Source organism: Mus pahari, chromosome 8, assembly GCF_900095145.1.
Source record: "Mus pahari chromosome 8, PAHARI_EIJ_v1.1, whole genome shotgun sequence".
Lineage (NCBI taxonomy): Eukaryota > Metazoa > Chordata > Mammalia > Rodentia > Muridae > Mus > Mus pahari.
The window spans coordinates 39,319,921-39,342,486 of record NC_034597.1 but is presented as its reverse complement, the minus strand read 5'-3'; the positions used below and the strand labels follow the sequence as shown (position 1 = coordinate 39,342,486).

Here is a 22,566-nt window from a genome sequence, read left to right as displayed (position 1 = left end):
AGTATGACAAACTGAGGAGTATGGCAAACTGAGGCGTATGACAAACTGAGGCGTAGGGCAAACTGAGGAGTACGACAAACTGAGGAGTACGACAAACTGAGGAGTATGACAAACTGAGGAGTATGACAAACTGAGGAGTATGACAAACTGAGGAGTATGACAGTCTCATGTCTTAGGAGATGACCACCACAACGACCATCATCAGAAGCTCTCTACCAACTTGCCAACTCCCAGATGGTGGTCCCCCGTCTTAGACCTGGTGAGCTGAACTTGACCTTCAGAAGCAGTGCAGACACAGCCCTCAGAAGCCCTCCCATGTCTCTGCCTCTGTACCTGCCTCTGGTATCGTTCTAGACCTACTCCTCACTTGCCTGAGCCCCCAGGGGGAGGAGACCGTATCTTATTATCTCTGCACCTAGCACACTGTGTAGCACACGACAGTGCTCCACTTGTTTTAGTTGTGGTTGAAATGTCTTTGATGGATAGACAAAATACACAAATGTATCACTACTACACTCTTGTCTTTTTAAGCGCTGGTCACTTATAATGGATATATATAACTCTGTCCTTGAGAAGCTCAATCATAATTAAACCTAGGCCTCAAAGCTGAAAACCTTTTTGGCTAAATAATCTGAATTTATTAGTAGTCCCCAATTAACCACACACGCTTATACATTTTTTGTTTTTATTTTTGAGACAGGGTCTTGTTATGTAGCATAGGCTAGCAGTTTTGTTTTGTTCTGTTTTGTTTGAGACAGGGCCTCACTATGTCACCTTGGCTGTTCTAGAACTCTCTCTTTAAACTCACAGAAATCTGCCTGTCTCTGCCTCCCAAATGCTGGGATCAGAGGCCTGCACCACCACGCCCAGATGGCTTCCAACTCTTGAGCCTCCTGCTTCTAGATCCTGAGTACTTTCAGGTCTGTGCCATCACACCTAGATTCACACGTCTTTTCAGTAAAAGAGTTATCAGAAAAAAAAAAATCACTTTTGTTAATTGTATACTTAATTCTGTATTTTCATAGAAAAGACTCCTACTTACATTTTGAATATGATCATTTAAGCAACTGTGCTCATGTTTTACTTACCCTGAATAAGTCATTTACTTAACAAATGATGTTAATTTTAAATGCATATATTGTACAACTCAAAGATTTTATTACCCAGTGGTTTCAATACTTGGGGTTACTCACATCAGTTGAGCAGCATGTTATGAACTTAATATACTGCAGTTAATTCTCATAATAACCTTACTTTAGTTCTGTCAGAAACCTCTGAGGGCCCATTCAATAGCTTCGACCTTCTTTTTTTGTAACATACTCCTGATTGTGACCTATTCTCTCAGGCAGCAATGTGCTCAGGCACAGTGACTCACCTTAGCTAGTGAATGTTTCAGGAGTGGGCATATGAACTGCTGGAGTCTGCAGGAGCTCTGAAAAGCATGTTACTCCCAACCAAGAGCTACGCCAGCAGGGCAAGAAGCATCTTGCTTTGTTTTAGGATGTAAGGTTTGAAACTAGGCATCTGTGCTGGTTAATTTTTGACCACTGGACACAAACTAGACTCACTTAGGAGGAGGGAACCCCAAAGGAGGAACTCCTTCCTTCAGGCCAGCCACTGAACTCATCTGTGGTTCATTTTCTTGATTAACAATTGACATGGGAGGGGTCAACCCACTGTGGGTGGTACCACTCCTGGGCAGGTGGTCCTAGGTGGTAAAAGAAAGCAGATTGTACAAGCCACGGAGTTAGCCAGTAAGCTGTGTTCCTCTGTGGTCTCAGCTTCTGGTTCCTGCCTCCTTCAATGTGGTGGAACCAAAACATATGAGTGAAACAAATCTTTTGTCGAGTTGGTTTTAGTCAGTGTTTTATCATGGTGACAGAAAGCAAACTATAACGGCTCTGACATCATTACACTGTTTGCATCATCAGTCCTGAAACCTCCTCTCTGCATCACCTTGTGACGTCAAAGCTGATGCCACACTTTAACCTGCTCTTGGTTGTGCTTTCTGTTTCAAGTACTCAAAAGCATCTTTGCATCTGTGACTAATCAAACAGAGGTCCCCAGAGGAAGAATCATCGGCCCCACCACACATCCCAGAGGTGACAGAATGAGGTTCTGAATCTGACTGTAAGATTCTTTGAGATTCATGTTCACAACCACAGCAGCTGCTTCAAACGGTGCTTACAACTGTGGTGCACACCAAGTCACCAACACGGCATCTAATTCTGAGAAGGCGGATTGGCAGTCAGTCTGTACAGCTTACACACTGCTCACAAACTGCTTATACGCACAATGTGTAAAATCCCCACACAGGCCATCTGCAAACCTAGTTTCTTGAGGCTCCCACCCTTTAGGAAGTGGACCGGATGTCCCACTCACCGGGATTAGTCACATTATCCCTTCACGATCCAGGGTCTCTCGTTTCCCTGGGGACTACTCGAAAAAACTGGATTTGCTCTCTTTTGGGCATTTAAGATTAAGATAATCAATCTTAAAATTAAGTATAGTTTTTCACTTTCGGATACTTGCTCTGTTTTGTAATGTGTTTCTTTTGAGACAGAGTCTGTGTACAAGAGGCTGGCCTTGACCTCCTGAGTAGCTAAAGATAACCTTTAACTTCTTTAAACTTCTCCGGTTTTTCCTCCAAAGTGCTAGGATTACAGGAGCCCACCTCCATACCCAGTTTATGTGGCACTGCTACATTTCCCTTCCAGGAAAACTGTTTTAATAGCACCTTTTTAAAAAACAGTAATTACTTTTTAAATTTTAATATCATGTATCCAGGTGTTTTGTCTGCATGCATGTCTGTATCATGTACATGCCTGGTGCTTACAGAAGCCAGAAGCAGGTATTGCATTAGATGGTTGTGAGCCACCATGTGGGTGCTGGGAATCCAACCTGAGTCCTTTGGAAGAGCAGCCAGTAGTGGACTTCACAGCTGAGCCATCATCTATTCTGTAGGAGGCCACGGCCCCTCCCCTGGGCTACCCAAAGCCACACCTTAAAGATGGCATTTGTTGGCTATGGAGCTTGTGGTAAACAGGTCCATATTTGGTGGTGATATGTTCCCACTCTTCTGGTTGGCTGAGGCCGAGTGTCTGGTGAAGTGACGTGGCCTACTGCAATTGGAGTGGAGATGAAAGTATTAAAGGGCTTGTAGCCCGGGGCTCGGGGGAGGTGAAGGGGGAGGTGAAGGGGGAGATGAACGGGGAGATGAAGGGGGAGATGAAGGAGGAGATGAAGGGGGAGATGAAGAGGGAGATGATGAAGATTGTTCAAGGTTCCTGAATAAACTGCTGAGAGAAGAACTGGTGGTTGCGTCTTCCTTGCTGGTCAAGAGAGGCCGCGACACTATTCAGCTCTAGACATGAGATTTTACAAGTCACCTCCAAACATATTTCTGACATAGAATCAATACTTTGCATATAATTCTATAGGAGTAATATAACTAATAATTTATAATAAAATTTAAGTGAAATGCTTATTTGCACACATTTTTTTTTTTAATTTTCAACTAATTTAATTTTCATAGGTAGGCCAGGTGCAATGTTTTTTGCTTGGTGAACGAGCTAAACATAAAAATCCAGCAGGTTTTGTAACCACTATTCCTTGACTCTAAGGTGAAGGAAACATCGATAAAACCATTTAAACAAGGAAGAAACAAGTTATAAGTCAACCCAAAGTAAACCGGACTGTGATCTATCCACTCTCAGAGTTTACGGCTGGTGGTACACTGGGAATCCTAGTACATGTGAAACCAAGGGGACTATGGTGGACTCCAGGCTACCTTGGTCTACACTGTGAGACCCTGCTAAAAGCAAAAATCAACTCCCTTTCTCCACAGAAACCCACAGAAAAGAATGATTATGAAAAGCATACCCAACCATATTTAAAAAAATAATAACGCTTATCTGTTTATCTACATGGGATCATACTGTTTGCCCAGACTCAAGCCGCAGGCATATGCCGCCATGAATGATGTGGTTAAAAGTTGCTATGTGCTCAGGACATTTCTCATATACTTACTTCTTGATCCACCAGTGAAACATCTGGCCTCAAGCCCTCGCAGTAATGCAAGTAACGGAGAGCGTTCCCGGGCAGGTCTCCTCTGAGTAGGATGATGGCATCCTGAGGCATGGAGTCCAGAAGATTTCGTGCAAACTGGTCAATCACGTTATTGGTTCTTTGCTCACAAATGCTGAATAAAAAGATTTTTCAGCTAATTAAAACAGAAGTCTATGTTTTCCTCTCCCTCCGTGTGCGTACAGTGTTTCAGAGTTTCCCACTCTGCTCTGAGAAGGCACACAGCTAAGCAGAACAGATTATGAGCTCAGTGGTCTGTCTGTCTGTCTGCTGGGACAGGGTTTCTCCACATAGCTCTGGTTGTCCTGGAACTTGCTTTGTGGACCATGCTGCCTGCTTCTGCTTCCTGAGGAAAGGTGTGCACCACCCCATGCCCACCCAGGATCCTCTCAGCTTCTTTAGAGGGTGCTAATGGAAATTCAAGGAGAAGGCAGAGCCCGTTGTATGACTTCTATCAACTTATAATCATGTCCATGAAAAGCCAAGTCTGTTCTCGAGTGTAATTCTCCACCCCAAGTAATCCAATTTCAGTTAACAAGAGTAGTTTCTGACTATATAGAACTAAGGCACTTTCATCTTAATTTCATTTTTTTTTCTAGAGACCTAGTCAGAAATACAAGAAGAATTCTTCTGACTTCTGACAAGAATTTACATAGCATTTGCGTGACTAGGGGTGTGCAGGGTGGCGCCTTCCCACCACCTCTCCCCACCTTAGGCTTCCTGAGTCCTGATCTCTGGGGGTCAGGACATCATGGGGGTGAGATCACTGAGAAGGAAGTGGAGGTGTGTGTGCTGAGCTGTCTGCTGCCTGGCAGCTGTCCGCCAATGCCAACGCTAACTACAGCAGCAAAGCTCAAGAATGGAGTGGGCTTTCTGATGTTACAGAAAGAGGGAACGAGAGTCTGCAGAATAATCTATGAAGGAAGAAGAGACTGGGAGAGGGAAAGACACCAAAACATAACAAACAAAACCACCTGATGGCATTCCCTGTAATTCCGTGTCTTTCCGTCCATCAGGCTTAACCTGGCCTGCCACAGACTGTGGGTGAGGGAAGCTTGGAGAGGCAGTTGTGGAGAGGTGGAAGGACAGACAGACACTGAAGACAGATAGGGTAAGTGACAGGAGGCTCAGGCTGGGAAGTGACATGGAAGAGGGTGGAGAGAAAGGAGAGGGGGAGGAAGGGAGGGAGTGAGCTTATGTCAGGGATAGAACTCCTCAAGAGAATTACCCTGGAGTTGGATAGCTCTAAGTCTGAGGCTGTGTGTGTGTGTGTGTGTGTGTGTGTGGTGGTGGTGGTGGTGGTGGTGGTGTGTGTGTGTGGAGGGGAGGTGTTAAAATCTGGAGCTACCTGTCTCTGTCCATTGCTGTGGAGCCCGAGATCTCTGAGGTTCCAGGGATGTACATGATACAGCTGTACCCCTCAACAGGGAGACACACCGAGAAGGCTGTGAAAGTATGAAGGCAGGCCTCTGCCCGTGTTCCTGTCAGCGCTGTGGCCGCAGCCCACACTGCCAAGACACAGGGGAGACACTTCCAGAGAGCTTAATCTGGGGAGGGTGAGAGACCCTCCCAGCACACGGACTGCAAAGCCAAGTGTGGCCAGCAGAGGGCCCTGATACATAAAGAAGGAAGATGGCTGCTGTGAAGACAGCTCTGGTGGACACTGGACCCTTGTTCAATGCAGACTCCTCAACAGCATGAGAAAGGAAACACTGGGGTCTGTAAGTTTAAACAACCCTGCTCCTGTGCATAAGTAGGAGTCTTCAGTTCTCGAGGGCACCCCAAAACAGACTGATGTAACACCCCACCCCCGCCATGTGGTTCTTTCTATTCCTACATATTTAGTAGGTTTTTACTGTATTTTAAGAAGTTTCGAATATTTTTAATGGGTTGGTGAGATGGCAAAGGGTAAAGGGCTTGCTGCCAAGCTTGACCACCTGAGTCTAACCGCTGGTACCCTAAGACATGATGAAGGGAGAGAACCAGCTCCTTCAAGTTGTCCTCTAACCTCGCTGTGGCACCTGCATACCATCTCCCAAAGAGAATTAAGATACAATATAACTAAACCTTGTTAAAGAATGGTTTAAAATCAGGGTTCTATTTGCTATCCCCTTTAAAGGTTCATATTCTTTTGTTTACATGTTTTTTTCCACGGGCAGCAATACATTTTCCGAGTTTATTTTTTAATCTCTGCCCTCTTCCTTCCCCTCCGTTGGTACCAGGAGCTGTTAAAGCGCCCTCTCCTGTCCCTGCCTAGCTTCTGTGCTGAGCCTCTTCACACCCTTTGCTGCCGCGAGAGCGCGCCCATGCTCCCCACCTCTTTCCTCCTTCCTCCTTTATCGTTCTGATCTGGCACCCACCCCGTTTTCTCTCTTCTTGGTCTCCTTCCTTTACCATTTCCATTCTCATTCTAAATACTTGCTCACTTTATTGCCCACTGGCCACGGTTTTCATCTTCAGGTCTGTGGCCACTGGCAATGTTGTAGTGGACTTAGTGGTTTTAAATGTTTTCAATGTTTCGATGATATTGCTGCTACCACAGTTTGTTGCTCTTCACTGGAAGAGTTAAACTTCTCAAGGAGATCCTCTCCCCAAACCCAGAACCAATAGCTACGTAAATTCCTTGCAGAAATTCAAGAAACAACACGGCCCCACAGACGATCATAACCCCTCTACCACTAACCTCCGAGATACTGAGACAGGTGGGATGCCAGGTAAAGATTTCAGAAGTGTTCTGGCAACAATGATGAGACAAAAGAAGATACCAAGAAGCAGAAGAATTTAATCCATGTCCTAGAGAGGGAAGTCAGCAGCCCAGAGGACAGGTAAGCAAAAAGAATGAGAAAATGAGCAACATGGAAGAAAAACTGAGATTTCGGAGGTGGGGGAAGGAAAGAAGAAGAAAGGTTGGAAGAGAAACCCTCAACGAATCAAGTAAAAGCAAGGTGGAAAACATCACTAGTAGATTTGCCAGAGCCAAAGAAGGACCATGGAGATCAAGGTTGATGAAGTACAACATTCAAATGCCAATAAGGAAAAAAAAAAAGCAGACATGACTACACTATCCATGAACTCTGGAATACAATCATGATGCCACATCCAAGAACCCACTGGCAAGGAGAATGAAGAGGAGGAAGTAAGAAACATGAAGGCACAGAAACCTTGGACGCCATGGTAGCAGGACATTGCCTAAAGTTAGGGAAAGAAGTGGATATTCAAACACAAGGAGCACCTAAAACCCATATGCACATGACCACAGAAGACACTCTCAAGAGCATACACATGTCAAAACTCAAAGCAAAGAAACAATAGCAAAAGCTGTGAAGGGAACACACTAACTCCCCCACACAGGTAGAAGCACAAGGCTAATACCAGCTATTTCATCAACAGCCCTCAGACCCAGGAAAGCATGAAAGCATGGCTTTCAAGCTCCTAAAGGAGATAACTACCAAGCAAGAACGTGATATACAACAAAGGGGTCTTTAAACTTAATGGAAAAAGCTGAGTGTGGTGGTGCTCGCCTTTAGCCCTAACACCGGGTAGGCAGGAGCAGGCAGATCAGGAAGTTCAAGGCCAGCCCAGTCTACAAAGTGAGTTCCAGGCCAGCCAGGGGTACAGAGAGAAATCCTGTTTCAAACAAACAAACAAACAAACAAACCACCAAACAGACAGACAGACAAAATTGATACAGAAATAAAGAAATTTCAAGGCAAGCACAAACTGATGGAGTTCATGACTGCCAAACAGGCATAAAAGAAGATTACTTAAGGAACTACACACGGTGGAGGAGAGACACACCAGTAAAGGTACCTACAGACAGAGCCAGTGGTTGGAAGTAAGTAGAGAGAAAAAAAAGGAAAGAAAAAGCTAGCATAACTAGACTGATAAAGTGGATGCCAAACCCAAATTAGTCAGCAGCATAAGGAAGGCTATTGGTGATTAATAGAGAGCAACTCATCAAGATGAAACAGCTGCAAAACATACGTGTCAAGTGTTGGGGAAGGATCTCAATCTGCAAAACAAGCATGAATGGACATAAGAGTCACCGAGACAATGACAGAAGATGAGTTCAGTGTTCCACTGCCATCGCTAAAAACACCCAACAAAACCAGCAAAGCAATGTCCCAGTAAATGCCACATGGCAAAGCAATGTCCCAGGTAAACACCACACAGGTCAAATGGACCTAACACAGAGATGTGCAACAAAACCAGGACATATGCGCATTTCAGCAATCCGCAGAACCTTCTCCAAAATAGATCACACTCTAGGCCATAAAATCAAGTACAAATATAATATACAACCAGACACCAAATACGAAATAACACAACCCTCCAATATCTGTAAGATCACAGTATAATAAAACTAGAAATCAATACCAAGAAAAATTACAGAAGTCACAATTTTGTGGAGACTGATCATTATACTCTTGTATGAATAGTGGGTTATTGAAGAAATCAGGATAGAAATGAAAAAGTTCCTGGAATCAGAAATAAAATGAATATAATTTGAACTGAAAGGGGGAGGATTATCACAGATCCCAACTAAATCCAGAGAATCATCAGGGAGTACTTTGAAAACTTATTTTTAAAAAATTAGAAAATTTAGAATAAATAGATAAATTCCTAGACACATAAGACCTACCAAGATTAAATCAAGAGGACATAAACTTAAATAGAGCCATGAAAACTGCTGAGATTAAAATAGTAATAGAAATCCTATTATCAAGAACAGTTCTGTTCACACAGATTCACTGGGGGAATTCTACCATTTCTTTATCAATGTTTCTTAAACTATTCTATAAGACAGAAAAGGAGCAAGCACTTCCAAACTAAAACCAGATAAGGACACAGCACAAGACACTGTAGAGCAATTTCCCTGGTGTTCGAGGGTGCAAAATTTCCCAATCTTTTTTGAAACTGGCTTAGTAGTAAAGAGCACACACTGCTTTTCGAAAGGACCCAAATTTAGTACCTAGCACCTATACTGGGTGGTTTACAAAGCCCCAAAAGCTCTAGCTTCAGGGCAATCCAATATCTCTAGTATCTGTGGGTCACTATACTCAGATGTGCGTATATCCCCTCACATATACATAATTTAAAATAAAATAATACATCTTTTAAATTCTTAGAGATTGAATTTAAGGACACATTAAGAAAACCATGGACTATGGCTGAGTTGTTTTAATCCTAGAGATGTAGGTCTGTTTCAACATACACAAATCAGTAAGTTTAACCGAGTATGTAAAGGCTTAGTACATAAAGTGTATGATCATCTTGATTGATGCACAAAAAGTCACAATGTTCAACATTCTTCCATAACAAAAGCCACAAAGTCATTAAGAATAGAAGGAACATATCTCAACATAATAAAGGCTATATATAACAAGCCTAGGAATAATATAATAGTAAGTGGGGAAATTTGAGAGAATGTCCTCTAACGTCTACAAGACAAGGGTGCCCACTCTCTCTAGCCTTATTCAACATGACTCTTGAAGTCTTAGCTAGAGCAAATAGATAACAGTAACAAGTAAATTCACACAAACAGAAGCCAACTTATCCCTATTTGCAGACAGCACGGTCCTTTATTTAAAAGACCCTAAAGACTCTACCAGAAACTCTTAGACCCGATAAACACTTTCAGCAAAGTATTAGGATTCAAAATCAGATCAGAAACACTCTCAGGTTTCTATATGCCATAACGAACTTTCTAAGAAAGAAATCAATAAAACCAAACACAACAACAACAACAACAAACAGCCCGTTCACAATCATTCTAAAAGATGTCTAGGAATTACACTAATCATGGAGGAAGAGACCTGTATAGTATAAACCTAGATTCCGAGGAATCTCATAGAGATACTAAAAGATGGAATGATTTCCCATGTTCATGATTAGGCAGAATTAATAGAAGGAAAATGACCATAGTATCTATAACAACAAATTGATTCTATATAATGCCTATCAAGACCCCGGTGACTTGCCTCACAAAGTTAGAAAAGGTCCTAAAATCCACATGGAAGCAGAAAGGACCCTGGATAACTAAAGGGTCCTAAAGGGACACAGCGATGCTGGAGCTAGCACAGTGCTGGTCTCTGTTACTGGGACACAGTCAAAACAAAACAAAACATGGTATTGGAACAAAACCAGCCAGGTAGACCAGTAGGATAGGAAGAAGATCAGGAAATAAATATATACTGTTAGAGCCACCAAATGCTTAAAAAGCTATCAAAAACAAACTTGAAAGAAAAAGATAGTTTGCTTACTAAATGATGCTGCTGGGAAAACCAGGTTTCTGTGTTAGAAGAATTTCTCACACACCCACCCCAAACAATTCAAAGTGTATCAAAGTCCTTTACGTAGGACTTAGGCTTTGAAACTGCTCGGGGAACACACAAGTATCACACTTCACAATACAGGCACAGGCAAGGGTTTTCTGAACAAGCTCCACTGCCCAGGAAATAATCCCAGGAAGTACATGTGAGGGTACATGACATTAAGACGCTTCTGCGGAGCTAAAGAACAACCATCAGAGCAGAGAACTGAAAAACAATGCTGACCACATCACACACTGACGGGATCAATATACAAGATATACAAAACTGCAATCAATAACCAGGCTAATAAATTGAATACAGTTTTCAAAAGAAGAAATACAAATGGCCAATACACACTTGAAAAAGTGTCTAACATCCTCAGCCATGAGGGAAATGTAGATCAAAACAGCTCAGACCAGTGATTCCCAAGCTTCCCAATGCTGCGACCCTAAAGCACATTTCCTTACGTTGTGGTGACCCCCAGTTATAAAATTATTTTTGTTGCTACTTTATAACAGTAACTTTGCTAATATTATGAATAGTAATGTAAATATTTATGTTTCCTGATACTCTTAGGTGACCCCTATGAAAAGTTCATTTGATTCCTCAAGGGGTTCGTGACCCACAGGTTGAGAACTAATAGCTTAGGCAGTCCCAGCTCACTCTAGCCAGAACTGCTATCCATGAGAAAACAAACAGCAAGAATAAAGGATGTAAGGAAAGAGGAATCCTTATCCACATTTGGAAGGCAAGCAGTCACCGAGGAAGTAAGTATGTCACTTCCTAAAATCTGAAACTAGAGCAATTATATTACTCAGAACACTGCTCTTGAGCATGGAAGTAAAAGAGAGTATATGATCACAGCAGATATGCCTACACATCCCTGCATGTAGATGCGCTACGAACGTTAGTCAGGAAATGAAACCAGCACAGTCCATCAACAGGTAGGTGGAGAATCAAAATACGGCACACATACACACTGGGATTTTATACAGTGATATGTATGTATGTGTGTCTATGTATGAATGTACACATGTACATTGTGAACATGTGTATGTGGATATGCATATGCAAGTATACATATATGTACATGTATATGTATACATGTGTGTATGCATGAATGTATATATGTATAAATGTGTGTGTGTGTATGTGTGTGTGTTTGGAAGTCAAAAAACTAGAAGTCATGAGAGGGGAGACAGAGTTCTTTTATCTTTTATCTTTTTTTTTTTTTTTTTAAGATTTATTTATTTATTTTATGTATGTGTGTACACTATAGCTGTCCTCAGACACCCCAGAAGATGGCATCAGCTCCCATTACAGATGGTTGTGAGCCACCATGTGGTTGCTGGGAACTGAACTCAGGACTTCTGGAAGAGCAGTCAGTGTTCTTAACCATCTCTCTACCTCAAGGAGGAGTTCTTAAAGAAGGTGACAATAGGGAGGTAATGGAAAGGAGAAGCTCAGGGAAGAACAGGGGGAGGAGTGAGAACCACATGCAGATGCTAAACAGAGCCCGCCCGCTGCTCGCATGCTAACCCAAAGAATTTACTTCTTAATTGATTACTTTATTTATTTCCAGACAGGGTTTCTCTGTGTAGCCCTGGATGTCCTGGAACTCATGATGTAGACCAGGCTAGCTTGGAACTCACAGAGATCTGCCTGCTTCTGCCTCCCAAGTGCTGGGATTAAAGGCATGTGCCACCATGCCCCACAAGATTAATTTTAAAATGTTAAGTTGCAAGAGAAAATTCAGCCTTTTAAAATTATATTAGTCAAAGTTGCTATACAGAATTAAAGAGCTGTGTCTTCTGCTTTTGTAACTTGATACAGATAGAAATACATGAACTGTCATTTAATACTTGAACAACTTGTTGGTTACTATGAAGTTTTCATTGTAAGGTTGTTTCAAATTTTTGAAAAAAAAAAACCTGTAATACTTATCATCAGTGATAGCTAACTTTTAGAACTTAACTTTAAAATAGCAAATACTCTACTACAAGGTTAAATGGAAAAGGGCCAAGATGAAAAAATGGAAACATAAAGAGAATTATTTTAGAACCTATAAGAACCCCAAATCTTTCAGTTACCCACTGTAGCCCCCCAGCCTTGAGCAGGCTGATTCTGACTTATGATACCACTGTGAATGAGACCACCTGGGGTGGAGTCTTCCCTTCTATTGCTCTGTCACCTGCACGCTGCTACCTGCTAAGAGGCTGAACCTGTCCTCCTGAGATATTCCTGAGATAGCTGACAACCTGTGGACTTGGCGACCTAATGCTAATAGCTCTGGCAGAGGAGTGCTAACAACTTGGCAACAGAGCATCAAGAAGCCTGTCCTGGCAGGGGGTGGGCCTCGCCCCTTTATAAGCACAGACTCTTAGTAAACACAGGCCTTGATCAGAAATCTGTCTTGATCTCCTTTCTTCTCTCGCAGTTTCCTCCCTTACAGCTCCAGAACCCAGTTTGTGTGGCCACAGGTGGCTACACTCCACCTAAGGATATTTAATTATGACATTTTTACATATGCCCAGATTCTTCAATGTGTATCCCAAGTTCTTAGAGGCAAGTGTATGGCTTCCACGCGGTTCCCATGCCCAACTGTTCTCACTGGCTGGCCTTAGAAATCAGAAGGAAACAGAACCATCCTAAGATCCAATGTCTCAGGCTTAAGTACCACTTTTCAGGAAGGTCACTGGGTGCTGATACCTGTAATTTGAGTACACTTGATAAGCAACAAAAAGGGCTGCTGACAGCCACTCCAGGTTCCGAATCCCAGTACAGTGGAGCACTCGGTTAGTCTCAGACACAAGCGTGGCCAAGCCGAGGCCAGCGAGAACAGCCACCACCGCATTGCTCTGCAGCCAGAATCGTTCTACCTGGAAGGAGACGCGCACACAGTATGTCCAGTCCAGCTGACAGGTTTACCCGATCAATGGCAATAGTTATCACTAACACTCAGCCAATTGCACCTAGCATCAGTAGGCGTTGTTAATCGCCCTTTCCAGCCCAGCCCTGGGTCATTTTCTTTCCCAGTTTTCCAATGTTCCTTCTTCCTAATCGGGCATGTGCCCACAGTCTCCTTACAACCACAGGAGAGAGTCTTTTTCCTCTGGGGAGAAAGACATCCTTCCCTATCTACTCCCAGATGTCTTTTTGTGAGATGAGGGGGACTAGTCTATAGAAAACTGGCAGCTTCCACTGGGCCAACACAGCCTTCTCCTTCCCTCTGTGTCACGGAAGTACTGGTCCACGGTGGCCTCTCCTGGAGGCTCCGCTGGGTGGGGCTGACTGGTGTGCAGCATGTTCTTAGGTAGTGTCGAGGACTCCCTGCCTTGAAGATAGCACACAACGCCCTTGCTCACAGGAAGAAGTTATGTTCTCCAGTCTCCCACCAGCTCAGAGGAGCTCCTCTTTCTTCCTCAGTTGGTTCAAAGCTTAGAGGGTCAAGTAGAGCACTGGTTATTAGGTTTCGAGAACACACACGAAGAAGATCAGGCAGGGCCAGCTTTCTAAACAGGGCTACTGGACATCTATGGCTTCTAGTGTGAGAACTAATAGCATCAGGATGGACGGTCCATGACTGTGGTCCTAGCACTCAGGAACCTGAAGTGGGGAGATAGACTGTGCTATGGTGAGACCTTGTCTCAAACAAAACAAAACACAAACAAAAATCCCTATCTCCATCTCAGCGATGGCTGCCAGAAAAAACACAAGCATGCTTGCACAGGCCTGAGAGAGCTGCTAGAAGACATGGCAGGAGTCCCTTCCTCCCCTCCACCCACAGCTCTTGCTATTCTAAAAGGAATTCCAGGCAACAGGCAGCGGCTTCCTGTATTTGCAAGAAGGCACACACAGAATTATGAAGTCTATCTTGGGCTTTTTTATTTTATTTAACTACTCTGATAACTATATAGCATCTTTGCTTGCTTGATTGTTTTGAGACAGGATCTCATAGCTCTCAGGATGTCCTCGAACACACTATGTAACAGAGACTGGCCTTGATCTCCTGCCAAAGCCTCTCTAGTGTTGGGATTATGTATATATATTATATATTCACTAGTTCTGAATTAGTTTGTCCTTTAACAAGATTCATGAAGGGGGGCTGGTGAGATGGCTCAGTGGGTAAGAACACCCGACTGTTCTTCCAAAGGTCCAGAGTTCAAATCCCAGCAACCACATGGTGGCTCACAACCATCCGTAACAAGATCTGACGCCCTCTTCTGGAGTGTCTGAAGACAGCTGCAGTGTACTTACATATAATAAATAAATAAATCTTAAAAAAAGTTTAAAAAAAAAGATTCATGAAGGGAAAAAATGTACAATCTTCACAAATTTACCATTTAAAAGATACATTGAATCAAAACTTACCACACCCATGAAAAGTGGTTTTGAAATATCTAAATTCGCTCTCCAAGCAAAGAATAATGAATAAAGGCAAAGCATTCCAGTGAAAAGCCATACTACCGATGACTTCCGCCTGTCCCTACAAAAACCAAAATGCATCCAAAATTACCTACACGTATGAATATCAGTAAGACACATAGCTTTGAAGTACAGGGGAATATATGCAGCTTGAAAACTTTCTATTTTTAAGGAGATAGAGCAAAATCTCTGCGGCACAGGTGAAGCCAGACGAGTAGCCAGCGCACTGCAGCCAAGGTTAACTTGCAATGGTGCAGGGGCAGACAGGAACTCACAGAAAGCACACACACTAGCAGCCCTGCCAAACATATGCATCATCGAGCATATGTAAATACAAACACAATTTTCTGCTAGAAAAGAAAGGTTTAAAATGGCAAATTTCAAAGTAAGAGTTCAGCGGTGATGAGACAAAGTGCACTACAATTCCTGAGAAAAGAAGGTAACTTGGAAATCTCCATCGATATCCTTAATCTACAGGCATTGGCTTAGTGATCTGGCGTCCAGATACACATCTTCAAGCAATAACCAGAAATGCAAATAGACACCAATCCATAAGTGCTTTAGTACCAGTTATAGTAGTGGAAAGGTGGGAGCAATTTAATGAGCCTCAAACAGGAGAACACTTAATTTCCCAGTACATCTGCAGACACAGCTCAGCCCGGTGGTGGAATACTTGGTATGCATGTACAGGGCCCTGGGTTCATTCCTCGGCACCACAAATGATACATAAATTAATTCTCCCCATGATTACAAAATGGAATATATTATACAGACATTTAAAACAACCTAAGGGGCTTTTGTTTTTTAGTTTTTCTTTAATATGGGAAAATGTTAACATTGTTTTATAATGTTAACTGTTAAGCAAATCAAACCATGTGTGTGTGTGTGTGTGTGTGTGTATGTATATATATATATATATATATATATATATATATATATATGGATTTATGAATAAATACATTCAACTGAACAGAAAGTAAATGACTAAAAAGTAAATTGGGTTTTATTATGTAAGCTGGCCTTAAAATCATGGTGGTTCTGCTCAGCCTACATACTGGACTTACAGGCATGTGCCATGCCTGAGAAGAAGGCTTTTTCTTTTTGAAAATTATTGGAGGGATTATATCATTGCAGGCTTCTTTTGCAAGTCAACACTAGTATCGGCTATGGGCAGAGGGATGGATCAAATCCAGGGTTTGAGATGCTCAAATCTTTTAAGTTACTTACTTGTACTCACAAGACAAAATAAGACATCAAGAAACAGTATATATATAATATATATTCTTAATAGAAAAGATCAGGAGTCATTTATTCTAACTCTAAGGCAATGCTGGCAGCACTCTATAGTGATATGTAAACATATTTGAACACATATTCGACAGAGAACATTGGATATGCAGCAGCAGAGGGGTATCACTCACTTTCTAACTAAACATATATTTGCCCAAACTGCAAGAGCTTGGATATTGAATGAAAGTTCGGTCTTCATATTTATTATCTGTGATCTGAAAAAATAAAACAAAGTACGTTATTGTTGGCATGAAAGAAGTTCAGTAAACTTCAAACACAATATTTTACCAGTAATACATTCAATTATACACTGAGATTCTCTAAGGACTATGGTCATATTTTAAAATTATTTTTTTCTTCCTTCAAATTTTGAAGGGGGGTGAGAATTATCACTAAGGAAGTCCAACGGTTCTAAGACATTCTCTGACCGTATTTGGCTCTCAGCATGTGATTTAGGACTGACACAGGACAGCGTATAAGAGCTTCCTGATGGCTCAGGTGAGAAGTGGTTTTGAACTTTGGTCAGTTTCTGTTGTCACTGGAGATTTAGCAACTGAAATAAAAATTAAACTCTTTTCTGAAGCTCCAGCTATGAAGGGACAAAGGGCCAAGAGGAGGATTTGTCATTCCTTCTGGGTTTTCTTCTTCCTTAAGCAGATTCTTTCTTTTCTATATTATTTGTTTTTGGAAAACGTTTAGGAAATGTGTTCATCTTATTCTGTATAACTGAGCTAAATTCTTCCATTAGATAGCAAGCAGTTTCAAGTGCTGAGTCCTAAAATCGGCACACTAATTTCTATGAAAAGAAATAGGTCTACACACGATGGAAAATTCACTCTCCCTACTGGCAGTTTTCCTGGAGAAAATGTGATGTGGTAATTACCACAGCCACACAATGAGCATTTTACTAATGGAGACACCAGCCGCCATGAGAAGCTGCTTTCCTCATTTACAAACACACATGAAAATTCGATTCTGGTGTGAGGTCTGTTTCTTCTAAAGAAATGAAGTCAGTCTCAGAATTAATTCCTAGAAATCTGCTGCTTAAATGTAAACTCTAAAAGATGTCCATTGCCTAAGGTTAGATTCAGTAATTTCCCTATACAGAATTGCAGTTTATAGATATGCATGGGGAAAGGACCTATTTTGCTTGACTGGAAAAGGGTAGGTGATTACGTTCCATCATTTTGGAGGCTTTTCTTGTAAGCTAATTATGCATCTCCTTTACAACAACCCACCAACCTGAAACAAGTTAAGTCCAGAAATTATCTCGCTCCAAGTGTGAGGGTTCTGTCTCCAACCTGCACGATCCACGGTTCATGTGTGGGTGTGAGTGTTCATCTCCCGTGCTGCCTTTTTTCTACATATAACACCTGGCAGCTCATATCTAAGTTCCCCAACAGATGACTTTTATGTACAACTTAAACAAGCTGGGTGTATGGTCTAGGTTACTCTTGAAAATTCTTTGGCCTTCATGTGGAGCTCGCAGAGGGAAAATAGAACAGTAATCTCGGGAAGGCAGAAAAGAGCGGGCAGTGAGTCTTTCTCCATGGGGAGAAGCAGAAGGCCTGGAAAGCTCAGAGCCACTGACAAAGGCTGTCTACAGAGGAGCCGGGCTTTTTCCACCTTCCCTGTCCCACCTTCCCTGCTGTCTCCACTTCTCCCCAGGAGAAGAGAAAGCAGTGCTATAAAGTCTGAGTGAACATCAAAGGAAACATGGTAAGCCAGTGAGAAAAGTAACGACAGCAGAGAAACATTGTCAAAATCTGCTGGAAAGTGGAAACAGACCACCAAGTGTATGTATCTTATGAATCCATACTAAAAAAATTACAAAAGTACGCAAAATACACACAAAACATTAATGAATTAGTAACAGTGTTTATCTCTGCATGTTGAAATTACTGTCATTTAACTTTCCTATTTTTGCTTGCTTGTATTTCAAAAATGTCTATGATTATATATGCTTTTTTTAAAAGAATAGGTCAAAATGTTTAAAAACAAAAAATATCAAAGATAGTGATACACCAACACTCTGAGAGCTAAGACAGGAGAATTGTGAGTTCAAAGGCAGCCTGGGCTATATACTAAAACCCTAACTCCAAAAAAAAAAGGGAGTGAGGGATATATTGAGAACCATTTAGAATGGGAGCACAGGTGTATAACTCTAACTAAGGCAGGAGGATTGCTTGTTGCAGGCTAGCTTGGGTTACAAAGCTAGGCCTTGTCTAAGACAGACATACAGACAGATAGACAGACAGACAGATAGATACACAGACAAAAGACTGACAATAGATAGATAGATAAGTGGGTGGGTAGGTAGGTAGACCTTTCTTTTACATAGTCCAGAGAGTTCCAAACCAAAAATTAAGAGACCACTTTAATGTCATAAAAATTTATTCTAAAATTTATATTTGAAGAATTATAATTGGTATTGATAATTTTTAAAGTTGACATGGATAGTTTTCAAGTGCCTTAATCTCTGTAGGTTTTAAAGCAAACATTAATCCATTCTTCAAAGAAAACCATTGGTTAATACATATGACATATATTTGCTTAAGCTGGCTCTAATAAGGTTGGATGTTAAAAATATGAAAGTCAAAAATATAGCTTACGACAGCCAAAAGGGAGTCATAAGAGATAGTACACACACTCAGCTCTTAAGGATTAACTGGGCAGAATTCAAACCAAAGTAACAAGAAATTGTTCAAATCATGATGAATGCAATGCTCCAACCAAGAGAAAGATAATAGGAAACCGTAGGGAAGGGCGAGTCATTTTCAGACACCGCCGTACGGGCAATTTTACATGCAGGTGGAATGTGCGGGCTTAGACACTGGCCAGGCGCCTCCTAGCCTCACTGCTGAGATACGGCTTGCCTCAAGCCTTCTCTGAGGGAAAGCTAAAGCACCTGGCAATACAGTGTGCATACACAGCTATTAATTGTGAAAACTATTTTGCAGACATTCTTCTTAAGAAAGGAACTAATAAGAAATCTCCCCAAATCATTTGAAATAGCTAATAGAAAATTCACGTAAGATAGTTTTGAAATCATACTCACAGCAGTACTGTAGACACGCTCGATCCTACTTCAGACTTGGCCTAAACACAGGAGAGTTCATTTGTAGAAGCATTAAACTGAAGCTCTGTGAAATGACTACATTTTTAATGATCTTGACTTAGAGCTCCATAGTTTAAATATATAACCCAACATTTTCTCTTAGTGTTTGAAGCTTTCAGAACCAGTGAAAACTAGGCACCCACTAGGAAGCTTTTAGGATAACTGGTTATAAATCAGTTCAGCTGTTCCAGAAGGTATGAGCTGGCCCGCAGAGAACTCACCCTCTCTTATATGTCTGCTGCAGCCTCTCTCTCTTTTTTTTTTTCCCAAAACAGGGTTTCTCTGTGTAGCCCTGGCTGTCCTGGAACTCACTTTGTAGACCAGGCTGGCCTCAAACTCAGAAATCNGCCTGCCTCTGCCTCCCAAGTGAGTGCTGGGATTAAAGGCGTGCGCCACCACGCCCGGCATAGCCTCTCTCTTATGAGAGTTCACTACAATCTGATAGCTCACATTTCTCAACAATGCATAGATGATAGGATCTTAAATCTGGAAGTACCCTCCAGCTACACTTTCTGAAAAACCAACTTGGAGCAGCCAAAAGATCTGAAATCACATGAAGTGTCTGCCATTAAAAAAATAAAGTCTTTGGCAGGGTAGTGGCACGCGCCTTTAATCCCAGCACTTGGGAGGCAGAGGCAGGTGAATCTCTGTGAGTTCAAGGCCAGCCTGGTCTAAAGATTGAGTTCCAGATAGTCACAGCTACAAAGAGAGACCCTGTCTCAAACAAACAAGCAAGCAAACGACCCCCAAACCTCACATCTATTTATCGTGCATGTGTACTAGGCATGGCAGGACGGCCACCATGGCCTCCATCTGAGGAGTCATTATCTTCTCCACCATGAAGGCTCTGGGGGGTTGAGCTCAGATCAACAGGGTTGCTAGCAAGCACCCTCAGCTGCTGGGTCATCTTGCTGGCTTCGATGTACATTTTTATAGACTAAACCAATATTAAGTAAACAAGAGTATAAATTTAAAGAATTAAACTCCCTATATCAAATAGTAATTAACAATGATTAATTATTTATTAATGTCTTTTATAGTGAAACATGTCCTAGATATGATATATACGTACACACACACATACTTAACACACGCACACTCACTGTAGCACAGGATTTGAACCCAGCACTGGAAGGTTGGGGGCAGGAAGACAGTGAGTTCTAGGCCAGCCTGGGCTCTGTGGGGAGCCCCTATCTTTAAAAGCAAACAAACGAAAAAGGAGTCAAAGGAAGGAAACCTCATCAGGTATCCCACAGACCTGCAGGCCCCTCATCAGCACCATCAGGTATCCCACAGACCTGCAGGCCCCTCATCAGTACCTTCAGGTATCCCACAGACCTGCAGGCCCCTCATCAGCACCATCAGGTATCCCACAGACCTGCAGGCCCCTCANCAGACCTGCAGGCCCCTCATCAGCACCATCAGGTATCCCACAGACCTGCAGGCCCCTCAGTACCATCAGGTATCCCACAGACCTGCAGGCCCCTCCTTCCCTAATTCTTCCTACTTCGTTCTGTATTTACTTATGTATTCATTCAGATAGCCTCAGTGTCACCTGCTGGCCTAGAACTTGTGGCCCTCCTGCTTCAGCCTGTGTCACCTTGCCTGATCTCTCTTGCACTTTTCAGAAGGCTTCACCACTCCTGCACACAGTCTTGAGCAATAATGTCAGTTTTTGAGGTTTGGAATTCTGCCAGTGGTATCACATATGCTTCTCAAATTTATTTTTATTTCTTTCTTTCTTTTTTTTAAAGATTTATGTACGTATTTATTTATTGGGTATACAATGTTTTCCCTACATGTATGCCTGCACACCAGAAGAGGGCACCAGATATCATTATAGATGGTTGTGAGCTACCATGGGGTTGCTGGGAATTGAACTCAGGACCTCTTAACCTCTGAGCCATCTCTCCAGCCCAGAAATTTATTTTCTTAAACATCACAGAGTACAAGCCCCATTAGAAAACCCCAATGCCAGTGTCCATATTCCAGTAACTATTGTCCATTTCCCCTTTCTTTTATCCTTTACTGTGGTTCTATTTATCTTCCCCCCCAACAATGTCTCTGGGAAGCAAGGTCTGTTGGATTTCTTAAGTCTAATTTATTGAGCTTACATTTTTCTGAGCACTGATGGATTTTCCATTTAAAATTAAACAGTAACACAGATACTATTCATCAAGTATGTTTTCTAAAAAGGAAATCACGGGGCTGGAGAGAATGGCTCAGTGCTTAAGAGAGGACCCACATGGTGCTTCACGACTGTCTGCAACTCCGGTCCCAGGAGATTCAACATCCTCTTCTGGTCTCCATAAGCAATGCATACACATGGTGCGCAGATACATGTGCAGGCAAAACAGCCATGTACATAGAAATAATAATCAAATGTTTAAAAATTGAAAAATAAATGAAAAGGAAATGTTGTACTGAATGTGGGTTCACATGTACAGCCTGACACCCAGGCAATGTGGGTTCACATGTACAGCCTGACACCCAGGCAATGTGGGAACACATGTACAGCCTGAGACCCAGGCAATGTGGGAACACATGTACAGCCTGCACCCAGGCAATTTGGGGACACATGTACAGCTTGCACCCAGGAAACGGAGGCATGAGGATATAAGGTGGGCATAAGCCTATGCTCAGAGAGCAACAGGGGTATGTTGTTGTCACAGTAAACTGTAAATGTGTGAAGCCACACTCCCAGGGACTAATGTAGTACCTAGAATGACAATGCTATCTACTGCTCTGTCAGTCATGACCCGGACTGAGCACTGGAGCATCATTACTTATTTCCCTCCTTGGCAGGACTTTACATATGAGTTTACCAGGCTGAACGTTCCATATTCTTCCCTGAGGAAATGTGTCAGAAACCCTCGCAGTGTCGTCTGGTCTCCCCACGTCCAGCGGGCGTGACTGAGGTAGGACGAGATAGGCAGGTAGACATAGGGCAGCAGGCCAGCAGAGAAGGCCAGGGTCAGTCTCAGCAGCGAGCTGAGGGTGAGTTCCTGCACAGGAGACACGGCGGGGACATGTTCACATTAGTCCATTCATCCTGGAACTTCAAAACACACCAAGGGAGACATCCATGTGTTTGCTTAAGGCTGATCTCTCAACTTATGTTAAGTCACCGCAGAATACCATGTTAAACCTTCTGATTTTTTGCAGATTACTAGAAAATTTCATCAGCCTGGATTCCTTTTTTTTTTTTTCTTTTTTTTTTATATTTTTTTATATTTTATATTTTTATTATTATTTTCTTTATTTACATTTCAAATGCTATCCCGAAAGTTTGCCATACCCCTCCCCCCACCTCTGTTCCCCTACCCACCCACT

General features: G+C 42.3%; 1 protein-coding gene across 4 annotated transcripts in view; it reads right to left on the bottom strand.

The window, feature by feature from the left end:
- The window catches only part of Tmem260 (transmembrane protein 260), a 72,506-nt gene that overhangs the window by 16,409 nt on the left and 33,531 nt on the right, over positions 1–22,566 (bottom strand). For 2 of the 4 annotated variants that reach the window (XM_029541657.1, XM_021203451.1), the window contains exons 6-11: positions 22,059–22,238; positions 19,174–19,214; positions 16,247–16,330; positions 14,772–14,886; positions 13,110–13,279; positions 4,030–4,201 (exon numbers count right to left, since the gene is read on the bottom strand). In XM_029541657.1, coding sequence (XP_029397517.1) covers positions 4,030–4,201; positions 13,110–13,279; positions 14,772–14,886; positions 16,247–16,330; positions 19,174–19,214; positions 22,059–22,238 — 762 coding nt within the window. The remainder of the gene's footprint in view (positions 1–4,029; positions 4,202–13,109; positions 13,280–14,771; positions 14,887–16,246; positions 16,331–19,173; positions 19,215–22,058; positions 22,239–22,566) is intronic. The other 2 variants (XM_029541655.1, XM_029541656.1) reach the window with 2 other exon arrangements.